General features: G+C 58.7%; 1 protein-coding gene across 1 annotated transcript in view; it reads right to left on the reverse strand.

Annotated features, from left to right (window-relative positions):
- DNAAF5 (dynein axonemal assembly factor 5) overlaps window positions 1–23,053 on the reverse strand; it is a 48,108-nt gene that overhangs the window by 5,129 nt on the left and 19,926 nt on the right. Inside the window, exons 6-13 of the mRNA XM_049639134.1 lie at window positions 18,907–19,139; window positions 17,777–17,989; window positions 12,798–12,941; window positions 11,378–11,546; window positions 9,263–9,410; window positions 6,659–6,809; window positions 5,080–5,236; window positions 2,502–2,696 (exon numbers count right to left, since the gene is read on the reverse strand). Coding sequence (XP_049495091.1) covers window positions 2,502–2,696; window positions 5,080–5,236; window positions 6,659–6,809; window positions 9,263–9,410; window positions 11,378–11,546; window positions 12,798–12,941; window positions 17,777–17,989; window positions 18,907–19,139 — 1,410 coding nt within the window. The remainder of the gene's footprint in view (window positions 1–2,501; window positions 2,697–5,079; window positions 5,237–6,658; window positions 6,810–9,262; window positions 9,411–11,377; window positions 11,547–12,797; window positions 12,942–17,776; window positions 17,990–18,906; window positions 19,140–23,053) is intronic.

The following is a 23,053-nucleotide window of genomic DNA, read 5'->3' on the forward strand; positions in this document are numbered from 1 at the left end:
GAGCAGCACACGAGAGTCAGAAGGAGGAGGGAAAGCCGGGAGCAGCACACGAGAGTCAGAAGGAGGAGGGAAAGCCAGGAGCAGCACACGAGAGTCAGAAGGAGGAGGGAAAGCTGGAAGCAGCTCACGAGAGTCTGAAGGAGGGAAAGCTGGGAGCAGCACACGAGAGTCAGAAAGAGGAGAAAGCGGTACATGAGAGTCAGAAGGAGGACGAAAGGTGTGTGCAGCACATGAGAGTCAGAAGGAGCAGGGACAAGCACACGCAAGTCAGAAGGAAGAGGAAGGCTGGGAGCAGCACACAAGAGTCAGAAGGAGGAAGAAAGCACAGTGTTCCTGGTCACCACTACAATGGGCACGGTGGGGGGCTGGTGGGGGCTGGACTCTGGGTGGGAAGGGAGGTGGCAGGTGCCATGGGCCGAGCACTGGAGTCATCCAAGCCATCTTGCAGGAGTGCCCTGGCGGATGCAGGCAGGGGTGGACAGAGACAAGCCGACTCAGGAGGTCATTGGATTTGGCTCCGAGGTTTCTGCCGTCAATCACGAGGAGGACGGAACGTTGCTGGTGGTAATAGGGACGTGGTGGGGGAGCGGGGTGGCCAAGCGGGGGCAGTGGCCCCGGGGGTGGCCCGAACGTTACAGCTGTTGTGCCCGGCAGACGCTCGTGTCCTCTGAGCACCTGGGTATGTGCGTGTCTAGAATCTGGGGCAGACGTCTGGCCTGGACTTTGGTTTGGGGGACCCCGGCACATGGGTAGCATCTGAAGCCAGGAGAGGAGACAAGGTCACCAAGATGCCATGTGCAGAAAGAAGCAGTGGCCAGAGGGACGGAAGGCAACCCAGGAGCCATGGGGGTGGTGACCAGTGGTCCCGTCGAGTATATGCAGGTGCAGAAGAGTCCCGAGCAGGAGGCTCGGGCAGCAGGCTCTCGGGCACCAGGACAAGAATGGGTCTGGGGGGGGGGGGGGGGTTGGGGACACGCGGGACCAGCCGTGGGAGTGGACATGGAGGAACTTCGCCTTGTCAGTGGGACAGAAGCACCGTCATTGGTCAAGAGGTCCCCAGGCGTGAGGTGCTGAGGGGAGGCCGGCAGGGGGAGCCAGTCCTCCAGAGGGGAGGCCGGGAGGGGGGAAGACCAGTCCTCCAGAGGGGAGGCTGGCAGGGGGGAAGGCCAGTCCTCAGGAGGGGAGGCTGCACCGGGTCTCTCTGTCTCCGGTTGGCCCTGTCTCTGTGTTCTCCCTGGCCTCCTTTCTTGACTTCCTTTGGGTTATTGGAGTATCGTTTGGAATTCCATTAAATCTACTTCTTGGCATTTTACTGGCACTTCTTGGCACAACACTGTTCGTGCTGCTCTGGGGACGACACCTGATGTCCCTGCTCTGCGGCATCTGCCGTCGGAGTGTCCTGTGTGGTGGGGCGGGGGCACGGCGGGGTGTGCCTGGGTCCCCAGGACGCCGCTTCCACGACAGCACGAAGACTCAGGTTCCTCGCACTTGGGGACCAGGCAGGACATGGTCTCAAAAACGAATAGAGTGACGGTACTTGTGGCCAATGAGAAGATTTAAGCTTTCAAGCGGAAACCGCAATCATGGTAACTTGTTTCCAACACCGCCAGCTGAACGGCTTCCTGCAACTTTTCTTCCCGAGACTTTTCTGAGCTCGATGCCGACAAACGTGACTTCTGGACACGGCCTGACAAAACGTCAACGCGCAGGACCGACCAACAGGCGAGAACGTAGCCGGAGTCAACCCCACAGGACCCTGGAATGACCGCCTGGGCAGGTCGGGGCGGTATGAAGGCATCTCTGTGGTTACACACAACGGGTACCCCCCGCCTGCGACAGCGTACCTGTCCGGGGCCAGGTTCCTTCACACGCTTCCCTGGACAACACGCACCACGGCCAAGAACGCGGAAGCCGCAAACGCCCAGCTGCTTCTACCGAGACGCGCAGAAAGGTAAAGCGATGCTCCTCTGTCTGCGTGTTATTGTTTTAGAAATACATCTTCCAGGGGCACCTGGGGCTCTGTCGGTTCGGCTTCCGACTTCGGCTCAGGTCATGCTCTCACGGTTCGTGGGTTCAAGCCCTGCGTTGGGCTCTGTGCTGACAACTCAGAACCCGGAACCTGCTTTGGATTCGGGGTCTCCCTCTCTCTCTACTCCCTCCCCCGTGCCAGCTCTCTTTCTCAAAGAAAAATAGACACTAAAAAAGTTTTAAAAAGAAGAAAACCTACGTTTCAAAACCACACGTTAATTATGTTAATATATGATGGATTTATAGTTATTCTAAACAAATTAACAAACACCTAAGATTTTTCTCCACTGTAACTTCTACCGCGGTAAGCTTCGAGGGCTGTAACCCACCCAGGAGGCCAGTCCACAGACGCCCTGAGGCCGTGGCCCTGCCCCCCGCCCGCACGTGGCCAGCCCGTGACTCGGCTGTGAGGAGCCGTGTCCAGGCTTCGGGGACGGCCTTCACGATGCAGCACGCATGGTGGGTACTCCTACCTAAAACCGCATCCTGGACAGTGCCGTCCGGGTCATCGAGGTACACGAGGAGCTCTCTGTACAGGAACTGAATGTGGCTCTGGTAGCAGGACTTCGCGTCGTCGTCGCTTCTGACACACGCCAGCCACGTGACCAAGGTGGAGGTGGCCGCGAGCCTCACTTCGTGGGAGACGTCGTCCAGACGCTTCAGGAGCTCTGGAGGGAGGGCCGGATGGGACAGTGAGACAGAGGCCAGCACAGACGGAGCACTGGAGCTTCCAGGGTGGGGACCTGACCCCGGCCCTGGGGCACTCGCCCTCGGGCCATGGTAAACCCATCCTGTGGGGAGACTGGTGCTCGCGTGCCAGGGGCTGGGGGCGGCTCCCGGTGTGCCGGGCCCCTTGACCGCACTGGCCACAGGGTGGACGCTGGGCAGGGTGGGAGGAGGGGTGGGCAGGCCTGAGCTGCTCTCCCTGTCTCACCTGCCAGCTGCCCCGGGCTCTCTGTGGCTCCAAGATGCTCTGTCTGTCACCATGGGCATCACACCCTGGCTGCCCGTCCCCTGGATGTACACACCGCCCTCCCAACTGGGCTCTGGGGACAGAGCTCGGGCCCCAGTGACATGACCGCCACCACCCGTATCAGTGTTGTTTCTGCTGAGCTCTGGGGCCAGACCACTCGGCTGCTGAAAACAGGAACCACCTCTCCAATTAGCAGAAACTCACCGTTCACCGGTGAGGTTTTTATCAAATGTATACTTTTCTCCCCCAAACTGCGAGAAATCCCTGGCCCTGTGGCCGGGTGTCTCTGGAGGCTCAGCAGTCGCTCGGGCACTCCGTGAGCAGGGCAACAGGTAGCCGGGGGTAGGGGGTAGGGAGCAGGGCTGCGGCCCCAGGTGGTGGGAGGCGCGGCCCCCGGAAGTGAGCAGGCAGGGCTGTGGGCTCGTGGCACTGCGGCCTCCTGCCGGGCACTAGCTCATGGCAGGAGGGCTTTCCTAAGGGTCTGGGCCTCACCCAGTCCTGGGACGGCGGCCTGGCGGGCACACCACCACCCGAGTCCCGCAGGGACTCCTCCCACGCCCTCAGTCCCTCCGGCTCAGGCCGACTCTGGCGTGGCGTGTTTTCCTCTGACGGTAATTCCCGAGTTTTAAGAAGTGGCCTGGAAATTCACTTTTGTGATTGGGGTCAGCCGTCACGTGCAACTGTGGGCTGGGAACAAAGGGTGGCTCTCTTGGGGCCCGGGCTGGGTGCACATGCATCCTCCATACGACAGACCTCGGGGCGTCCTGCCCTCTGCAACCACATCGCCACCCAGAGCCCTGAACCGGTCCCGAGAAAGGAGCCCGCGAGGAAATCCTTTTGCATGAAAACAACCCCCAAAGCCCAGATATGTGCGATCTTTTCGCTGGCTCTTTTTAGACGTGAGCAAAATCCCAACGGACTCTGACAGTCACCAACTGACTCGGCGCAAACAGAACTGTAAGGGTCGCCGGGAGGAACACGGTGTTTGTTGTCACAAAAGTAAACACAAAAAGCGAAAAGAAACTTGCAAGAACGCGTGAGAAAGGGGACTTCAACTCTGGATTTCAGCAGGCGGCTTCCTGCTCAGCATCAAGATGCACCACCTGCAGTTCCGGAACATTCTGAGCCGCCACCTCTGCCGGTATCAGCCGTCCATCCCTCCCCCCGGGGCTGGGAGCGCTGGAGCCCCTCTCCCCGCAGACGCGTGTCTTCCTCTCACGGCGTCCCGAGTGGACTCAGCTCACGAATCCCATCCCCACCACGCGCCGTCTTGTGCACCCAGTGGCTCCAGCTCTGAACTTCAGGGACTTTTCATTTCTGGGACTTCTGAAAACCACCTTTTAGGAATCACTACGTCAGCTAAATGCTGCGGCACGGAGGACAGCCCAGTGCGGCTATGACGGGCCGTGGAGACCAGCCACAGGTGCGCCCGCAGACGCTGCACGCCCCACCTGAGGCTGACCGCCCCCCTCCCCCTCCCCCTCCCCCTCCCCCTCCCCTACCTCTTCCTCCTCCTCTTCCTCCTCCACAGGACCCTCCCTCCAGTTGGCGTGCACAAGCCTAGAGCGTCTGCTGGGCTCCTTCTTATCTGCAGCTTCGTCCTGTTTGCGTTTTTGTCTGAGCTCTGAGCTGGGCTCTAGAACATCTATCCCTGCAGCGTTGGGATCCTAGTTCTCCTCCTCAACGTGGTTTTCTCTGTGTTCTTAGGAATCCTCTGCGTTTGCTACTCTGCTCGGGGCCGGGGTGGGGGTTGTTCCTCTGCTTCTGATCTGAGGCTCGCCCGGTGCTGGGGCTCCAAAGAGGCGGAGACGCGGGACGGAAGGCACGGCCGCCGCAGAAGCTCTTGCCGCGCCCGTCCTCGCACCCTGGCCTGGCTGCAGCACCTGCTCTGGGGTGGGGGTGCGGGGCCCCACTGCCTGGGCACGGGCTGCCTGCCTCGCTCTCTCTTCAGTGACGGCTCACCTGTCACGGCTGCGTCTGGACTCCTGGCACCAGGCCGACCGGAAGTCCAAGTACCAGTTTCCATCTCCCTCTAGAAGAAACAGACGCACACGGTTCGGGAAAGAAAAGCATCGTACCAGGATAAACCTTGATGAGCTTATCGGCATCAGCCACACCACCGGAGGTCTTTAGAAACGTGTTGATGATTTGGCACGAAATTAATCGAGTCATCTGGGAATCTTCTTCCAGGGAGGTTAGAATCTGCGGCATCAGCGTCTCCTGAACTTTCCGGATCTGTAATCGGAAGACAGAGGAGGGTCCTGATCGGCTCTATCCCGGAGGTGACAGCGCTGGTCCCTCCCTGTGCACACGCTGCCCGTGATGGAAGGAGCTTGGCTCTCGTACAGATATAAAGGAGTCTGGAATGTTTTAAAAATTTTTATATGAGAACTCAAACCTTGATTTTAAAATCTAGATGACTTAGGGCGCCTGGGGGGGCTCAGTCGGTTAAGCGCCCGACTTCGACTTCAGTTCGTGTCATGATCTCGTGGTTTTCAAGTGCAAGCCCCACGTTGGGCTCTGTGCTGACAGCTCAGAGCCTGGAGCCTGCTTCTGATGCTGTGGCCCCCTCTCTGCCCCTCCCCTGCTCGCATTCTGTCTCTCTCTCTCAAAAATAAATAAACGCTAAAAAAGAAATAAAATCTAGATGAACAGTTGAACAGTTTTGTTTAACCTGGTCAGCGGACAAGCCCATCGCTCACAAAGCCGTGGAGACAAGCCTGCAGCCTGCTCCTTGCTAGCGTGGCTGCATGTTGTGTCCATACAATTTGGGGGACGTTTTAACTCAAATCATGGTGGTTCACATTTGCAACAACATGGATGGAACTAGACGTATCATGCTAAGCGAAATAAGGCAGTCAGAGAAAGACAAGTATCACACGATTCCACTCGTGTGGAATTTAAAAAACAAACGAACATAGAAGAAGGGAAGGAAAAATAAGATAAAAACAGAGAGGCAGGCAAACTGTAAGAGACTCTTAAACACGAAGAACAAACTGAGGGTTGCTGGCGGGGTGTTGGGTGGGGGGATGGGCTAAATGGGCGAGGGGACGTTAAGGAGGGCACTCGTTGGGACGAACACCGGGTGCGATACGTCAGCGATAAATCGCTAAGTTCTATTCCTGAAATCACTCTTACGCTACATGTTACCTCACTGGGATTTAAGTTTGAATAAATCAATAAAACGAAACCTACTTAAAAAAAACTCACGGCAGTTCAGTGGACCAGGAGGTGGAGCTCACACACCAGACGAACACCTGGCCGGATGCCTGCAGACCTGGGGCCGAGCGCAGAGCAACAGCAAGGCCTTCCGACAGCTGCCCCTCGCCCCCCGTTTCCCTGATCCCGTTGCACAGGTAGGAGTAACAGTAGCGCAGAAACCCCGAGATCGGCCAAGCTCAGGCAGAGTTCTGTGCATACGTTCTCTGCGTTCTCTGCTCCGTAAAGAGCCACATCCAATACATATCAATACGTACCCCTAACGGCAGCCCCAGCTGATCAAAACAAAATGCTACGGGTCACGATGGCCGGTGGTGCCCTGCCCTCGCCCACGGCCCCCAGGCTCCCTCCCCTGTCGGTTTCGGAAAGCAGTGTTTGGCGGCTACACGTGTGTGTCCCCACCCCCCGCCCCCCGGCAGGTGTCCCTGGGAGCCCCACCTGCTCGTCCGACAGGACCTCACTGCTGATGAGCGCCCAGAGGCAGGACACGGCTGCCGTGCGGATGGCTGCAGCCGTCTTCCCTGCGTGCCACTGCAGATTGGGGACCAAGATGTCCTTCGTCACAGTGTCGAAGTAGTGGTGAAAGTGCCTGGGGTGGAGACACGAGACAGCAGGTGAAGGGGAGCGCGCGGGGCAGAGGGGAGCCGGAATAAGAGGACGGCTGCCTCCCTGGGGCGGGCGCCCTCCCTGCAGGGGAGTGGGTGCCCGGGGGAGAGCCAGCGGCCTTCCCAGCTCCTGCTGGCCTCTGCTGGGCCTGCAGCCTCCAGAGCACCCCACCCCCCCTCTGCAGGGGTGAGGCTGTGGGGGCCCCACCCATCTCTGCTGGGCTCTAAAAGAGGAGACGTGAGGTCACCGGGCACATCGACCAGGCCAGCAAAGTCATTTGCACGTGTGGCCACCCTACGCACGCACACCCGACACCCCCCCGTGGGCATGCTCCCCTCCGCACCCAAGGCCCGAGCGCCACGGTCACAGAGACGTGGACGTTCCTGCCAGCAGTCTGGGCACTTGGTCTGGATGTAAACTCACACATCCCGCTGTGCCGGGCGGCTCGTGCTGCGGAGCCACACTCTGAGCACCCCGTTGAGAGGCACCCAGAGAAAAGCCTGAGCGTCCTCACGAATCCCACTGCGCTGCCACCATTAGACCGAAACACGTTTGCTTGAACGAGTAATTCATCAACTTATTTCTGAACCTTATTCCAAAGTGTATTTCAAAGGTGGCTCACGTCTCAAATACCAGCTGTTCTGGAATACCGAGAAGGTGTAGTAGCTTCCAAGGCGAGGCCAGAGCTGCGTGGCACCGAGGCTCTCCCTGCACCCTGCCCTCCGGCCTCTGCTTCTGTCCCTCTCCGCTGCCTGGACCCTCACTCAGGGACCGTCCCTTCTGGGGAAGGCGCCACCTCCTTGCTTCCAGCAGGGGGCACCCAAGAGCCAGAGATGTAGGTAAGCGGCAAATCTGGTTCTGGACTTGCACACACACGCACACACATGCTCGCTCACACGCGCGCACACACACACACACACGCTCACACACACACATTCACGCAATTAGGTTTTTAACGTGCTTTAATTTTTACACAAAGGGCTGCTATTTCCCGCAAAACGATTTACAAGAGGGCTCTGTGGAAAGACCCAACGGTCCTGTCCTCTGAGGCGTCGGGTGAAGTGGCTGGAAAAGCGAGGACCACGTGCTGGCCAGGCTGCCGCTCTGCCGCGGGAGATGGGCAGCGACCCAGGGCCCATCAGCGCTGCGCTAAGACCCAGCACCTGACTTTGCGGAGCAGCTCCATTGCGCAAAGGAAGGTCCCCGCTGGAATGAGGACGCACGTCGGCAGGTCGCCCACAGGCCTCCCCTGGACCGATGCCGTCCAAGGAACCGCGGGGCCACCTTTGCGGGCAGCGCTCTGAAAACAGACCTCCTACCGCTGCTGGCGCCCCTCCCCCAGGCCCCAGTCGACCTCGAGGAGCGGGCAGAGCCCAGGTGGTGGCCAGCAAGGTCTGTCGCGTCTCCACAGACGCCCCGGAGAGCAGAGGCCACGGGATTGGGGGTGCAGGGACCACCAAGAGCAATGACCGAACCCAGGACAGGCGGGGGGCCGGCACCAAGGGCCCACGCTGGGGGCGCTCTGTGGAGGGAGCAACCCGTCCATGGAGGGTCCCCAAAACAGCACCTCCTCAAACTGAGGAACCCGACTTGGCGCTTCAGTAGGACATCGTGAGGCCAAGGACCCAGGGCAGCCGATCAGCGCCTGTGTTCCGCCACCTCGGCCTCAGGTCGGGACCCGCAGGCGGCCGGCGAACACGTTCTGGCAGAAGAGGGTCGGCAGTGCATCCCCAGGGCTCCCCGTGCCCGGGGGCTTGTTGAGGCCCCTCGCGAGGTTGTGGGGGAGCACAGGCTGTGAGGCGCCAGCTGGCCCGCGCCCTTGCGGCTTATCCACGGGAAGCTCTCCTGCTGGGAGGCCTGCGGGCCAACATCGTCTCTTTATGGCCCTTGTAAGCTGGAAGCTCGGGCAGATGAGCAGCAGACAGGATTCCCTGCCCGCGGACGGGCCGGCAGGGCCTGGGGAGAGGAGGAGCCCCAGGGAAAGTTCCCAGCACACTCGTGACATGGCAGGGGACGGGGTCCCCACACGCCTTACCGCCCACCCAGCCGCTGGGGGCCTGGGGGCGAGGTGCACCCACGCGGCGCCCGACCAGCCAGGGTCTGCCGCCGGCCCGTCACGGGTTTGCTGCCCTAAGTCCTTGCTGGCAACAGGGTTTTCCTCACGCTTTAACCACTAATGGCGATTCAGCCCATTCTCTGTTAGGTTTCAAAGGTACCAAAGGCATTTAAAACTGAGAATAGCTCACGTATAAACCATTAACAGTTAATGTTCCCTACACTCTCTTCGTTCGATGGAATTTTAATGGCCACGTGGAAACGACGTGGACTTCGTGTCTGTCCGCCGGGTGCTCGCTCCCGCGGCCAGCGCCAGAGCCCGGGGTGACCCCAGCTCCCACCTGAGAACACCTGCAGAGGCTGGAGGCCGGGCGCACGTACCCCTGGGAGTCGACCGTCTGCTTTGCGCTCAGCAGCACCCGCGACAGGGAGGAGAAGAGCCACAGGCGCATCTGCGGGTCCCGGGAGGGCTGGAGGCAGCTCCTGAGGACGGGCACCAGGTGGGGGAGCACTTCTCCCAGCGCCGGGCCTGGAAAACACACAGCTCACGGTCCCCACGGCTCCCGCTCATGGGACGACGCAGCCCCCACCCCGCCGCCGGGTCGGCGCCGGGTGCCGGGGAGGGGCCGTGGCCCGTCCACCACCTTCCTCTCCTTTCTGGATCGAGGGTGTCCCTGTAAAAGCAAACACTTAACCCCCAAATCGTGCTAATTGTTCAATACGGTGACTTTCTATCTCCTCACGTTTTCTCAGATTCTTAAAAAAAAAAAAAAAACGTTACAGTCAAGCAACACTTTAAAGATCAACCAAGATAAATTATTCAGAACACGTACGGTGTTTAATATTTGCCTCTACACTCGGCAGCCACCGCCCTTCCCAAGCTGCTGCTGGACAGGCGCCTGCGCGGCTTCCCCGGGACCGTGGGCCTCACACACGGGCAACGAGCCTTAGTATCTGGAAGCGCATCGAGTCGTGATCGGAATAAAGAGTCCCCGGGGTGCAGACACGCGCTCGGGTTGCACGGACCCGGGTCACGGAGCGCCCTCCCCTCCAGGCGGGCCCTCTCCCAGCCACCCTGCTCACAACGCGCCTGCTCGTCCCACGGCAAGGCCCAGATGCCTTGTCTCACACTCGGCGTCAAAGCTGCAAGACGGAAACGCAAGGCCGCGCATTAATCTGAGGGCAGGTGTGGGTCTGGGGGAGAAAGAGAAACAAAGGCAGAAGGAGGACGTGGCCCAGGGGCAGGACACTGCCAGCACCGGTGGGCACCGGGTCTGCTCACACCCTCTGGGGTTTGTTTTCCTTGGAGATCGCACGGAAGACGGAGCTCCGGACCTCTCACTGCAGGAGGAGGGAGCGATCTTCCGGGAAGAGACCCGATCTCCCGAGGCCGCGTTTTCGCGGAAGACAGAGCGCACGGGCAAGAGGAGAGAGGGGTTTCAGGGAGCATCTTCCGGCCCCTCCTATAAAGACACTTTCCGCTCACGTGCGTCACTGTTCCCTCATTGCTAACCAGGCACCAAACGCCGTTTTGAACAAGTCCAGTCTGTTGAACGCGCTCTATAAAAACAAAGTCTCCTCCAGACAGCAGGGCGTCTGTCACGGCTGACGGCGTAACGAGACACGCAAACGGGAGCATCCTATGGGAGAATGCCGACACCGAACAGACCCGGGGGCGCAGCGGTGCGCTCTCAGCGGGACGATGCCGCGTGGGGTGCGGGCACCTGGCGATGAACGCCGCCCGAGCACAGCGCGTGTGAAGCAGGACGCTTCCAGACACAGGACGGAGAAACACGCCATCGACACTCTGAGAAAGCACTTGGAAAAGCGCACCGAGGCCGCGTCCCCTCTTCCTGATTGGCCGGCCTCAAGGGTGCACAGGTTTTCGGGTTCCGGAGCCTTGGGACGCGGCCTCTGGCCGTTTTCTAAGGTGGGGAGGGAGCTGCTGTTCAGAGTCTAAGATCTTTTTTTTTTTTTTTAAGACTCATCTTTTAAAATGAAATCTGTCCGGTGAGACCTCTACGGACGTCCCAAGGCAGAGAGAAGGCATGGGTCTGAGCATAAGCTCTGCCTAAGGAACGTTCTTTCACCCACCCCGCGGCCCGGCGGGGAAGGGCCTGGAGACGCTGGACCACAGAGGCCCACGCCATGAGTGAGGCTCTGCAGGGACACTGCGGACTGTGCGAAGAACACACTACGCCCAAGGCCACAATAAGCACACCTCCGTGGCTTAACGTAAACACCGTGTGCCTGGCAGACTTTCTTTTCTTTACATTTTTGTTTACGTCGGGGGAGAGAAGCAGAGAGTGAGACACACACACACACACACACACACACACACACACACAAGCCGAAGCAGCTCCAGGCTCTGAGCTGTCAGCACAGAGCCCGATGTGGGGCTCGAACTCACAAACCGTGAGATCATGACCTGAGCCACCCAGGTGCCCCTGCCGGGCAGACTTTCAAGGGCCACATTACACAGTTTCAAGAGCTCACCTGCGTGGTTGACCACCACGACGAACTGCAGAAGCTCTGCTGAGTGGACGGTCCAGTCGTGGTGCGACGCGGCCAGCCACTCCACGAGGGGGCCCGCGTGCTCCCGGTACAGATCCTGGCGGCCGTCGATGTCCTGTGCCGCGGCCAGCGCGTCCATGGTCTCCTGGACCTGGAAATGCGAGTCAGTGGCTGGGGAAACCCCACTCCTAAGGCTCAAAAGCCCAGGGGAGACCAATCGTCATCATCAGAGAGCGCTCTGTCACACGACGGGCTAGGATGACCCGGCCGACCGGGAGCGCTCCACTGCTGAGGACGCGCGACACGACAGAGCCCCTGGAGCACCCGCGGGGGCTAGGACTGCAGGGGCCCGTCTGACGGCTACTGTTCACGCTGGGTCTGCGCCATCTGGATGACAAAGAACAGACTTGCATTTATGAGAGATTCAGCCGCCGTGCCCCCAGGCTGCACAAGGCTTCTCCTGGGGTCCTCAGGCCCCCTGCGGCGGGAGAGCTCCATCTGCGAGGAACAAGGGCGGCTGGTGGCTGCAGGGCACTGAACTGAGGGACATAAACTATGCTTGCCCGAGGCCACCCTGTGACCAGGCCTTCCGGTGGTGACAGAGGTGACAGAGGGCCAGAGGACAGGAGATGGGCCGGCAGCCACCTCTCAGCAGCCTGTGCCTACAACCTGGCGGCTGCTCGGTTTCCTTCCTGTGGGTCCCAGGCACGTGGATTCGGCTCTTGCTAGTGTGTGTGGCTTTACGGTGACAAGCTCCCTGCTGAGGTATGTGCCCTTTGGAAAAGTGGAAAGGTTGTCTTGAAACAAAGAAAATACAATTCAGATGCCCAAGGAAAGGAGGGGGAGGGTGGGGGCTTCCTGGACACCGGGCCTGTGGCTCTGTGAGCCTCCCTGGCACGCCTCCTCCATAGGTGAGCCCCAGAGCTCTGTGCACGGCTGTAGGAGGAAGACACCCCCCCCCAAAAGGTCCCTGGAGCCCAAGGGGAACTGGACGTCAGTACAGCATTTAAAGCCTAGACCCAGAGCTGAGAGAACAGAAGTAGTCCTGTAAAGCTGGCCTGTGACTAAACAGGGAACACGATGCTATTTTTTCTCTAGACGGTCAGTCACCTACGTGTTTACCACAGACGGGAGGCGAGGCTACACGTGTCCGTCTGTCTGTCTGCAGCTGTCACCCCTGAGACACGATGACAGGCGGCAGGTGGAGGGAATCTGAAATTCCCTGCGTCCCCGAGGCTGCCTCACGAGCAACTCGTCCCACACGCCCTTCCACGCTTCCGGTCAGCCGAGCCAGGCAAGCCCGAGGCTTCCGATTCCACAGCAGGATTTCTGGATGGTGGTTCCGCCTGCTCAGGGCCGAGCACCCTCCTCAGCACAGGCTCCGTCCCCCGCGCAGCCTCACCTTGTCGCCGAGGCCTGCGGCACCCCAGAGCGCCTCTGTGGTCACCAGCACCTCCAAGAGCTGTAAGCTGCACTGTCTGCAGTCTTCGCGGCACACAGAGACCAGAGTCCGCACGCACAGCAGCAGGTGCTCCCCGTAAAGGTGCTGCCGGGAGAGCAAGGGAGCACCTGAGCCAGCTCTCCCCCAGCCTGTGTGCTCCTGCCCCCTGCCGCGCCCCCAGGGCCCCCCTGCAACCCCGCCCCAGCTCCCTCCCCGCTGCCCTTCTGCCCCCCAGCCCCAGCCCACCGTCCCAGCCCCCTCCCCTTCTGCCCCCTCCCGCTCCTGTCTCCCCCTGCCCAGCACCCACCCACAGGACACGGCACACTCTGGCCGCAGATTAGAACACACGGACCATAAGGAGGGCATTCTTCGACGGGAAAACTTTATGGCATTCTTTTCCAGGGGAAACTGAACACAGCCCCGGAAAGAAACGCTTAACGTCTCTGAGTTACGCTTAAAGAAGTTCTCATGCGTCAGCAACACATCCCCTAGAATTCACAAGGGAAACGGATCTGCTTGCAAACACCCAGCCCCCACCAACCTGCCCCCAAAGGTAAGAAAAACAGCGGCGGGAGGCGGACACACAGCAGAGTCCGAGCCCACGGCCGCCGAGGCTGTGTGGGGGCGCACGGGGTTCATTCTGCTCTTCTGCTGCTGTGTGTTTCCGAGTCTTCCCACGCTACCGTTTTAACAAAAAGAAAGAAATTCCGTGGCTTGGGAAGTGCTTCCTGGTGGCCGGGGAGACAAGGGGCTGCCTCGCCTGGTCCGTCCAGCCGCTCCCCTCCTGGCCTCCCAGCCTCGTCATCTGTGGGCCAGGAGCGAGCATCCACGTGTGCTTCTAGTGCGTCCCTCCACACGTCTGTTTCACGCGTTTCACGAGGGGCAGGAAGGATGGGGTCACGGTCACGGAGCAGCGCACAGAACACGGGAGGCGTGCTCACCGTGCCGCTGGCGGGGGTGGGTCCAGAGTCCCTTCTGGGGCCCTGGGGCTCGTGCACAAGGGACGTAAGCCACCAAAGTTTAAACAGAACTCACACGGGATCACAGAGGAGTGTGGTCTGTGCACGCGGCTCGGGAGCAGGACAGGACGAGGCCTTGAGGGCTGGGTGTCCAGCTACCCCGAGGAGCCAGGCTGGTGACTTTGCTCAAAGCCTCACGTACCCTACAGCCCAATTCCTTCTGGCCCTGGACTGAGAGCAAATGAGTTTCTGAGGACGTGAGTTCAGCGAATTTCTTTTTCGTTGTAAATATCTACCAAGGGAGACAGCGAGACACAGCGCGTGCGAGACAGGGGAGGGGCAGAGAGAGCGAGACCGAGCGAGTGACAATCCCAAGCAGGTTCTGTGCTGTTGCACAGAGCCTGACTCAGGGCTCAATCCCACGAACCTGAGCCGAAATCAAGAGTCAGGCGTCTACCCGACCGAGCCCCGCAGGCCGCCCTCAGCTAACTTCTGAAGTGACCTGGACCAGATGCTTCGGGAGCGATTCGGGGAGGAGGAAGCTCCCTTCTGGAGGCGTGAGCTGTTCAATTCTGGGTGGTCCCGAGGCCGCGACTCCTGTGCCAGTGAGGAGTCACGTTCCCAGCGGCGCCGTCCACGGAGAACGGTCCCCACCTACCTGCCCCCCAGAGGCGGAAAGGGCGCAGGCCGCACACAGGCACCCAAAGTCATGTTTTAGCCTCTGCTCCTGAAGGTGTCACCCGAGGCCGCTGACTTTACTGTGAGAAAGTGCCCGGGACTGACGTTTCGGTAACGGCGCCCCCGCACCCCGGGTCTCCGCTGGTTCAACGGGACCGCATGACTTTTCCTTACGCCATCAGACAGTTTCCTCACCTCGAGCTCCTGTCACAAAGCAAACATTTCAAAGGGAAGGATCCGATCCCTGGGCCCGGCCCCGGCCAGACGCACGCACCTGCTGCGGGTCCCCCGACTCACCCCCCCACCCCCAGGCCCCACTGCTGGACCCACACGATTGTGTCCACCCCTCGGCTGGCTCTCGGGAAACGGCCGCCTGGGGACGTCTGCGGGAAGCACGTGCCATGTGTCCTGGGTCACCACAGGAGCACGAGACCCTCCCCGCCTGGGGCTGGGGCCGGGGGTGACAGGGCTGCGTCCGCGAGTGAAGGGGAGGGAGGCGGCTGGAGCGCGTCCAGAGAGACACTCGGCGACACGGTGCTTCCTGTGTACAAACGTCGTTGCAAAAACGCCTCCTCGAAAAAGCTGGGCGCTTAATCTGAACCGCGTGGGTTAAGGGACCGGTTTTCCCGTGGACGACACTGAGGCGTGAAGGTCGTATCTTCTCTGCCGTAAAACGTGGAAGATCTGTGTTCGAACACCTGTGCGGGGGCGCCTGGGGGCTCGGTCGGTTGAGGGTCCGATTTCGGCTCCGGTCTCGCGGTCGGTGACCCCGAGCCCCGCTCTGGGCTCTGCACCCTCTCTCCGCCCCTCGCTCACGCACGCCCTTTCTCGTTCTCAAAACAGATACGTAAGTAAAACACTAACGAAAAACAGAAACATAAACACCTACGCTCCTTCTCAAACTTAATTTTCTGGGAGGAGAAAAGCTTCCGGCTCACACATCTATAGAGGAATCAGAACCGTTTCCAGACTCGCCTGCGTACACGTGCACAATTCACGTGGATTCGCTGACTCTGTGAAAACCAGGTTTGGGAAGAGATGAATCGTCCTAGAAGCACCAAAAGCAGGTGGAGCGGCTCACGGCCACCTCCCGCCGCCACAGCCCCACTCCCTCCGTTTAGACGGCCTTGCACGTGGATGTGTGACCGAGCCCAGACCACCTTGTCGCCTGGGAGCGAGGCGGGGAAGGGGCCGCGAGGACCAGATGAGCCCGCGCAGAGCACCCTGGTGGCCGTGCGGAAGGCGTGGCCAGGCCCCAGCCCCCCCCCCCCCGAGCGCCCCAGGCGGGGTCCCTGGCCGGCCAGCGGGGGGCGGGCCCTTGTCCACACAGAGGAGAGGGAGGGCAGCGCCCAGGGCTGGGGACACAGGGCTGAAGCCTGTCGCCGACGCGCACAAAGTCCTCATTTTTTCTCAACGGGAAACGATTACAAATCAGTCCACACGGCTAGGCCCGAGCGCCCAGACGGCGTCGGGGGCAGAGGGGGCGGACACCATCACCGCTTCCCAGCGCGTTAGTAAAACACCCAGGGACGCGAGCGACGCCCCGGCTCCTGGGGACGGGCCCGGCCCCGCGGCCGTCCCCGGCGTGGACGTGTCCCGCTCCGTGCTGCCCCCCACAGAGGCTGCTGGGCAGGTGGGAGGAGGCCAGCGTGCACTTTCAACACGTCTTTTTAAAAAACGCTTATTTTCGAGAAAAGGAGAAAGAGTGCGAATGGGGGAGGCGGGAAAGAGAGGGAGACGCAGAATCCACGGCAGGATCCAGGCTCCGAGCCGTCAGCACAGAGCCTGACGTGGGGCCTGAACCCACGAACCTTGAGATCGTGACCTGCCAACCGAGCCACCCACGTACCCCCCAACGTGTTTAGTTTTATCGTAACAGGCTACCGACTGGCCAGAGCAGAACGTGGCAGTGGGCACAAGAGTCCCCAGACCCCGGCTGCCACTGTCAGGCGGAAGTGGCCTGTCTTCCACTGTCAGCCGTCTGACGGCTGGGACCTGACGTCATAACCATCCGCAGCAGTGCGTGCCGGGACCTCATCTAATAACAACCTGCGGCGGTGCGTCCGGCCCGGCTAGAACCATTCGTGGCAGTACATCCGGGACCTGACGTCATATCCATCCGCGGCGATGCGTGCAGGGACCTCATCTGATAACCATCCGCGGCGGTGTGTCCGGTACCTCATCTGATAACCATCCATGAGGATGCGTGACGGCACCCGATGCAAGAACTACCCGTGGCGGTGCGTGCCGGGACCTCAATTGATAACCATCCGTGGCGATACATCCGGCCCTGACGTCATAACCATCCGCGGCGGTGCGTGCTGACCTCATCTGATAACCATCCGCGGCGGTGCGTCCAACCCAGCTATACCCATTCGTGGCAGTACACCCGGGACCTGACGTCCTAACGCGCCGCGGCGATGCGTGCTGGAACCTATCTGGTAACCATCCGCGGCGGTGCGTGCCAAGGCCCTCATCTGGTAACCATCCGCGGGGATGCGTCGGACCCTGACGTCATAACCATCCGCGGCGTGCGTGCCGGGACCTCACATGATAACCACCCACAGCGGTGCGTCCGGCCCTGACGTAATAATCATCTGCGACGGTGTGTGCTGAGACCTGACGCAACAACCATCCGCGACAGTACATCCGGTCCCCGATGTAATAACCATCCGCGGCAGTGCGCCCGAGACCTGACGTAATAACTAGCCGCGGCGGTCCGTGCTGGGACTTGACGCAATAACCACCTGAGGCGCTACATCTCGGACCTGACATCATGACCATCCGCAGCAGTGCATCCGGGACCTGACGCGGGAACCGTCCGCGGGGATGCACTCGGCCGTAAGGTCATAACCATCCGCGGCAGTAACCTCACGTGATAACCCTCCGCAGAGGTGCGTCCGGCCCCGACGTAATAATCTGGGCGGTGTATTCTAAGACCTGACGCAATAACCATCCGCGGCAGTATATCCGGCCCGTGAGGTCATAACCATGCGCAGCACTGCGTCTGGAACCTGACATCATAATCATCCGCGGCAGTACATCCGGGACCTGACGCAGAAACCATCCGCGGCGGTGCGTCCTGGCACCTGACACAGTAACCCCTCATGGCGGTGCGTCCTGGAACCTGACGTCATAACCATCTGCGGGGATGCATCCCGGCCGTGACGTTATAACCAGCCGCGGCACTGCTTCCGGGACCGGATCTAATAGCCGTCCTCGGCGATGCGTGGACAGTGTCGGCAGGGGGCGCTGTCCACCCCCTCACGACGCGCTCCACCCGCCTCCCTTCCTACAACTTACGTTTTCAGAGCCTTGACAGATGTGGGGCCGGGCCAGCTCCGTAGCGATGAGCGTCAGGTGCGGCCGGAGGGCCTCCCTAGGGCAGCCTCTGACGATGGACGCAAGGATCAGGAGGCCGGAGGGGGAGGGCGACTTCTTCAGCGCGGGCAGGACCAGCTTCAGAAACACCTCCGGGCTGACGAACGCCCCGACCAGCTCGGCAGATCGGGTGCCCTGTGCGAGGAGAAGAGCCGCTGGCGGGCTGCTCCCGGCCCTCCCGCGGCTCCCTGCAGGCCTCCAGGCCCAGCACAGACAGCGAGGTCTGTGCCCGGCGTGTGTGCCACAGTTAGTGCCCACCGGGTCCCACACCCCTTGGCTGCTGCCGGTGACCCAAGCTTGCTTCGAACAAACAGCCACACGCGGGCACCACCGTGCCATGGGTGCCACTGGGCAGTCGGGACAGCGGGCCCTAGGGCATCGGGAGGAGCGAAAAAAGCCGACCTCTAAAGGGCACACCGCACGGTCCCATCTACACGATATCCCCTGGTGACGCAATGGGACGACCACCAGACTGTCAGGTCACTGTTGCAGGCCCACATACGTCCGAAGCGAGGTCCAGGTGGGCTGTGGCTTGGCAAGGCGGGCCAATCAGGACAAGGGAAGTAAACCTGAGGCTCGACTCGCGGCACACGGGGTGGCGCTAACCGCCAGCCGTCACACGCCGGGCCGCACCCCTGCCTGGCTTTCCCTGCAGAGCCCGTGGGCGTGACGGCCACCAGGGCCAGGGAGGCGCCCTCCTGCCCAAGCTAGACTCTCAGGAACAAGCCCGTGGGCGGTGTCCCCGGCTCGCTGGTGGGATCGACGCGTCCAGAGCCGTCGCCCGCACGTGCTGGGAGCGCAGCTGTGGGGAGCGGGGGCTGGAGGCTGCTGAAGAGGGACCCTACGTGTCCCCCTCCGCGGGACCCGAAACCAGACATGGGTTGTGCAGGGGCTGTGAGCGAGGGCGCGGCTGCCGAGACCCCAGGGGATCTCAGGCGACGCGAACGTTATCCTGGCCCTCCCGTTTGGTAAAACCCGCAGACCCGCGGCCTAACCAGGGCGAAGGCCACAACCCGTAGCCACAGCTTCCGTGACCGGAAGAGGCAACTCACGCTGCGGACCACGGCCCTGTCGTCGTCGGCGCAGGCCCGGTGCAGGGTTCGCAGGACGACCTCCAGGTGCTGCGTGACGTGGTCCTCGGCGTGCAGCAGCAGCACCGCCAGCAGCTGCGCGGCCTTCACCCTGGTCCCCGCCACCCAGTCAGTGACATCATGGCAGATGGCGGGAAGGATCTTGGAGAGGTTTCTGAAGACGAGCTCCCGACAGCCCACCCCGGGGCGGTGGTCTGCGGGTGAAAACACAAACTGCAATTCACAAAGCACGTCCCACGACCCCAGGGAAGGTCATTGGTCACACATCCCTTACTCGAGGTGCGCCTGCAAGTCCCATTTCGTTTCGAGGTCTTAAAAACGCAGGCGGACTCTGAGGACGCAGATGGAGCCGCGTGTCCTCACTTGGCTCGAAAGTTTTGCATGGCGGCCGAGGGCTAAGGGACACACAACCCAGTGCACCGCGTGCCTGACCCGCTGTGTCCTGACACGCGGATACACCTCGGCACCGGCGCTGCAAGCAGGATGCAGCTACCCGTGGCCCCAAAGCTTCCGGCACCCCTGTGGGTGGTGCTCCCGGGCTCCCCACTCCGCTTCCCGTCGCCGCACACGGGCCGTCTCTAAGCGGGACCGTGCGGCTCACACCGGCTCCCGGCCCCCTTCCGCCATCCGTGTGGCTTCATCCCTCTGCCTGTCCGTCACCTGCCGGGACCTCGGGCTGCCTCCCGGGCTGGCTGTGGCCAAGAAGGTTGCGTGGACGCAGCGGCCGCTCCCCGGGGGCGGGGACGACAGTACTCCACGGAAGCGAAGCGCAAAGCGGCAGCGGCCTCACCCCTTCCAAAGTGGCTGCGGCGCTTCGCATCCTGCCCCCTGGGCGTGTGGGGGGCCAGTGCTCAACGACGACAGCCACTTGGAGCGTGCGTGGAGCCTGCTGTGGTTCCCCGTTGCTCCCTAAGGACGCGGAGCAGCTTCTCGCGAGGTTGTTTGTATCTTCCGTGGTGAGGCGCTCTACAAAATCTGCGCACTGAAAAATCTGACTGTTCTCGTATCATCGAGTTCTGAGCGTTGTTTCTGTATTCTGAATGCAGCCCTTCAATCTGTAATTTGCAAATCTTTTCCGTCTGTGGCTGTTGCTTTGCTCTGTCCACGGAGCACAGGTCGTGGGTCTGGTGAAGCCCACTTCGTCGGCTCCCCTTCCGCCACGACGCTCCCCACGACGTGCGAGAGAACGCCCCAGCCCCGCTCACAGAGGTTTACAGGCTTAGGTGTTACATTTAGGCGCAGGATGCAATTCGGGTTAATTTTTGTAAATCATATGAGGAATGGACCCAAATTCATACCCAATTATGTGCAAATCCAATTCTTCCAGTACCAATGCTGAAAGACCATCCTTTCTCCGCCAAATTGTCGCGGAACCTGTCAAAGATCAGCCGTCCACATGCGTGGGTGTCGTGGACACGTGACCCCTGCCCCGTTTCCCCCCACCCCCCCCTCCCGCGCCCCCCACCTGTGGGTTGGCCCCATGCAGTCTGGAGTTCTGTGCTCTCACTCTGCAGATTGTTCTGGAAAAGGAAGCGTTAGCCTTTCAACTTTGCTCTCCGTTGTCAACGTTCTGGCTGCCCTAGGTCCTCCCTATTTCCATGTGATCTTACAGTAACTTTGTTAATTTCCACAAAAACAGGTTCAAAGATTCTGATTAGAAGTCTGATCTTAAAAATTTTAAACTCTGATCTCAAACTACTCCAAAAGTAGAAGAGGAAGGAAAACTTCCAAATTCATTCTGTGAAGCCAGAACCGCCCTGATACCAAAACCAGACAAAGACACCACAAAAAAAGAGAACTAGAGGCCAGTATCCCTCATGAACACAGGTGCAAAAGTCCTCAACAGATTAGCAAACCGAATCTAACAGTACATTAAAAAACTCACTCACCACAATCAAGTAGGAAGGATTCCCGGGCTGCAAGCATGGTTCAATGTTCAAAAATCAATCAACGTGATACATTCCATTAATAAAAGGACAGATAAGAACCACATGATCATTTCAATAGATGCAGAAAAAACTTTTGACAAAGTACAACATCCATTCGTGATAAAAACCCTCAACAAAGTGGAAATGGAAGGAACAAACCGCAACATAATAAAGGCCATATATGAAAACCCCAGGGAACATCATACTCCATGGGGAAAAAACCGAGAGCTTTTCCCTAAGGTCAGGAACTAGACAAGGACGTCCACCCTCACCACTGTTGTTCAACACGGTACCGGAAGTCCTAGCCTCAGCAATCAGACAACACAAAGGACTAAAAGGTATCTAGATTAGTAAAGAAGAAGTAAAATTTTCACTATTTGCGGATGACGTGATACTATACATGGGAAACTGGAAAGACACCACCAAAAAAAAACCCTGCTGGAACTGATACATGAATTCAGTAAAGTTGCAGGATACAAACTCAATGTACAGGAATGTGTTGCGTTTCTATACACCAATAATGAAACAGCAGAAAGAAAAATTAAGAAAACAATCCCATTTACAATTGCACCAAAATACTAAGACACCCAGGAATAAACCTAACCAAGAAGGTAAAAGACCTGTATCTGAAAACTATAAAACATTAACGAAAAAAACTGAAAAGGACACAAAGAAATGCAAAGACATTCCATGCTCATGGATTGAAAGAACAAATATTGTTGAAATGTCCATACTACCCAAACCAATCTACAGATTGAAGATTTTATTAAGTATTCTTGAGACCCAACAAAGGGCTCAAACTCACAACCCCGAGATCAAGAGTCGCACACTCCACTGACCGAGCCAGCCAGGGGCTCCAGCAATCTACACAGTTAATGCAATCCTATCGAGATACCAACAGTATTTTTCACAGAGCTAGAAGAAACAATCCTAAAATTTGTACGGAACCACAAAAGACCGCGAATAACCAAAGCCATCTTGAAAAACCAAAACAAAGCTGGAGGCATCACAATTCTGGACCTCAAGCTATATTACGAAGCTATAGTGATCACAGCAGTATGGGATTGGCACAAAAACAGACACGCAGATCAATAGAACAGAAGAGAGAACCCAGAAATGAACCCATGATTATATGGTCAATTAGTCCTCGACGAAGCAGAAGAAAATATCCAGTGTGAAAAAGACGCTTCAACAAATGGTGCTGGGGAAACTGGACCACTTTCTTACACTATGCATAAAAATAAACTCAAAATGGATTAAAGACCTAAAAATCCTACAGTAGAACACAGGCACACAGGCAGTAACTTCTTTGACATTGGCTGTCCGTAGCAACTTTTTTCTAGATATGTCTCCTGAGTCCATGGAAATAAATAAACTACTGGGACTCTATCAAAATCAAAAGCTTCTAAACGGTGAAGGAAACAATCAACAAAACTAAAAGGCAGCCTATGGAATGGGAGAAGATATTTGCAAATGACATATCTGATAAAGGGTTAATATCCAAAACATATTAAAAAAACCCATATACAACTCAACACCTAAAAACCAAACAATCCAATGAAAAAAGGGGCAGAAGACACGAACAGGCACTTCTCCAAGGACGACATCCAGATGCCAACAGACACGTGAGAAAGTGCTCGTCATCACCGATCATCAGGGAAATTACACATCAAAACTACAACGAGGTACCACCTCACAGAATAGCTAAAATCAAGAACACAAGAAACAGCCAGTGTTGGCGAGGATAGAGAAGGGGGAACTCTCAGGCATTGTTGGTGGGAATGCAAACTGGGGCAGCCACTCTGGAAAACACTACGGAGCTTCCTCAAAAATTAAAAACAGAACTTACTCTACGATTCAGTAATTGCACAAGAACACTAACTCAAAGGGGCACATGCCCCCCACGTTATAGCAGCGCAATCAACAACGGCCAAGCTTAAAGCAGCCCCAGTGTCCACTGACTGATGAACGGACACAGAAGACGTGGCGTCTGTGCAATGGAGTATTATTCAGCCATAGAAAAGAATGAGATCTTGCCCTTTGCAACCACACGGATAGATCTAGGGAGTATTATGCTAAGAAGGTGAGTCGGTCAGAAAAAGACAAATACCAGATGGCTTCACTCATGTGGAATTTAAGAAAACAAAACAAAAAAATGAACAAAGGCAAAAAGGGGGGGG

Source organism: Panthera uncia, chromosome E3 (assembly GCF_023721935.1).
Source record: "Panthera uncia isolate 11264 chromosome E3, Puncia_PCG_1.0, whole genome shotgun sequence".
NCBI classification, from domain to species: Eukaryota; Metazoa; Chordata; class Mammalia; order Carnivora; family Felidae; genus Panthera; species Panthera uncia.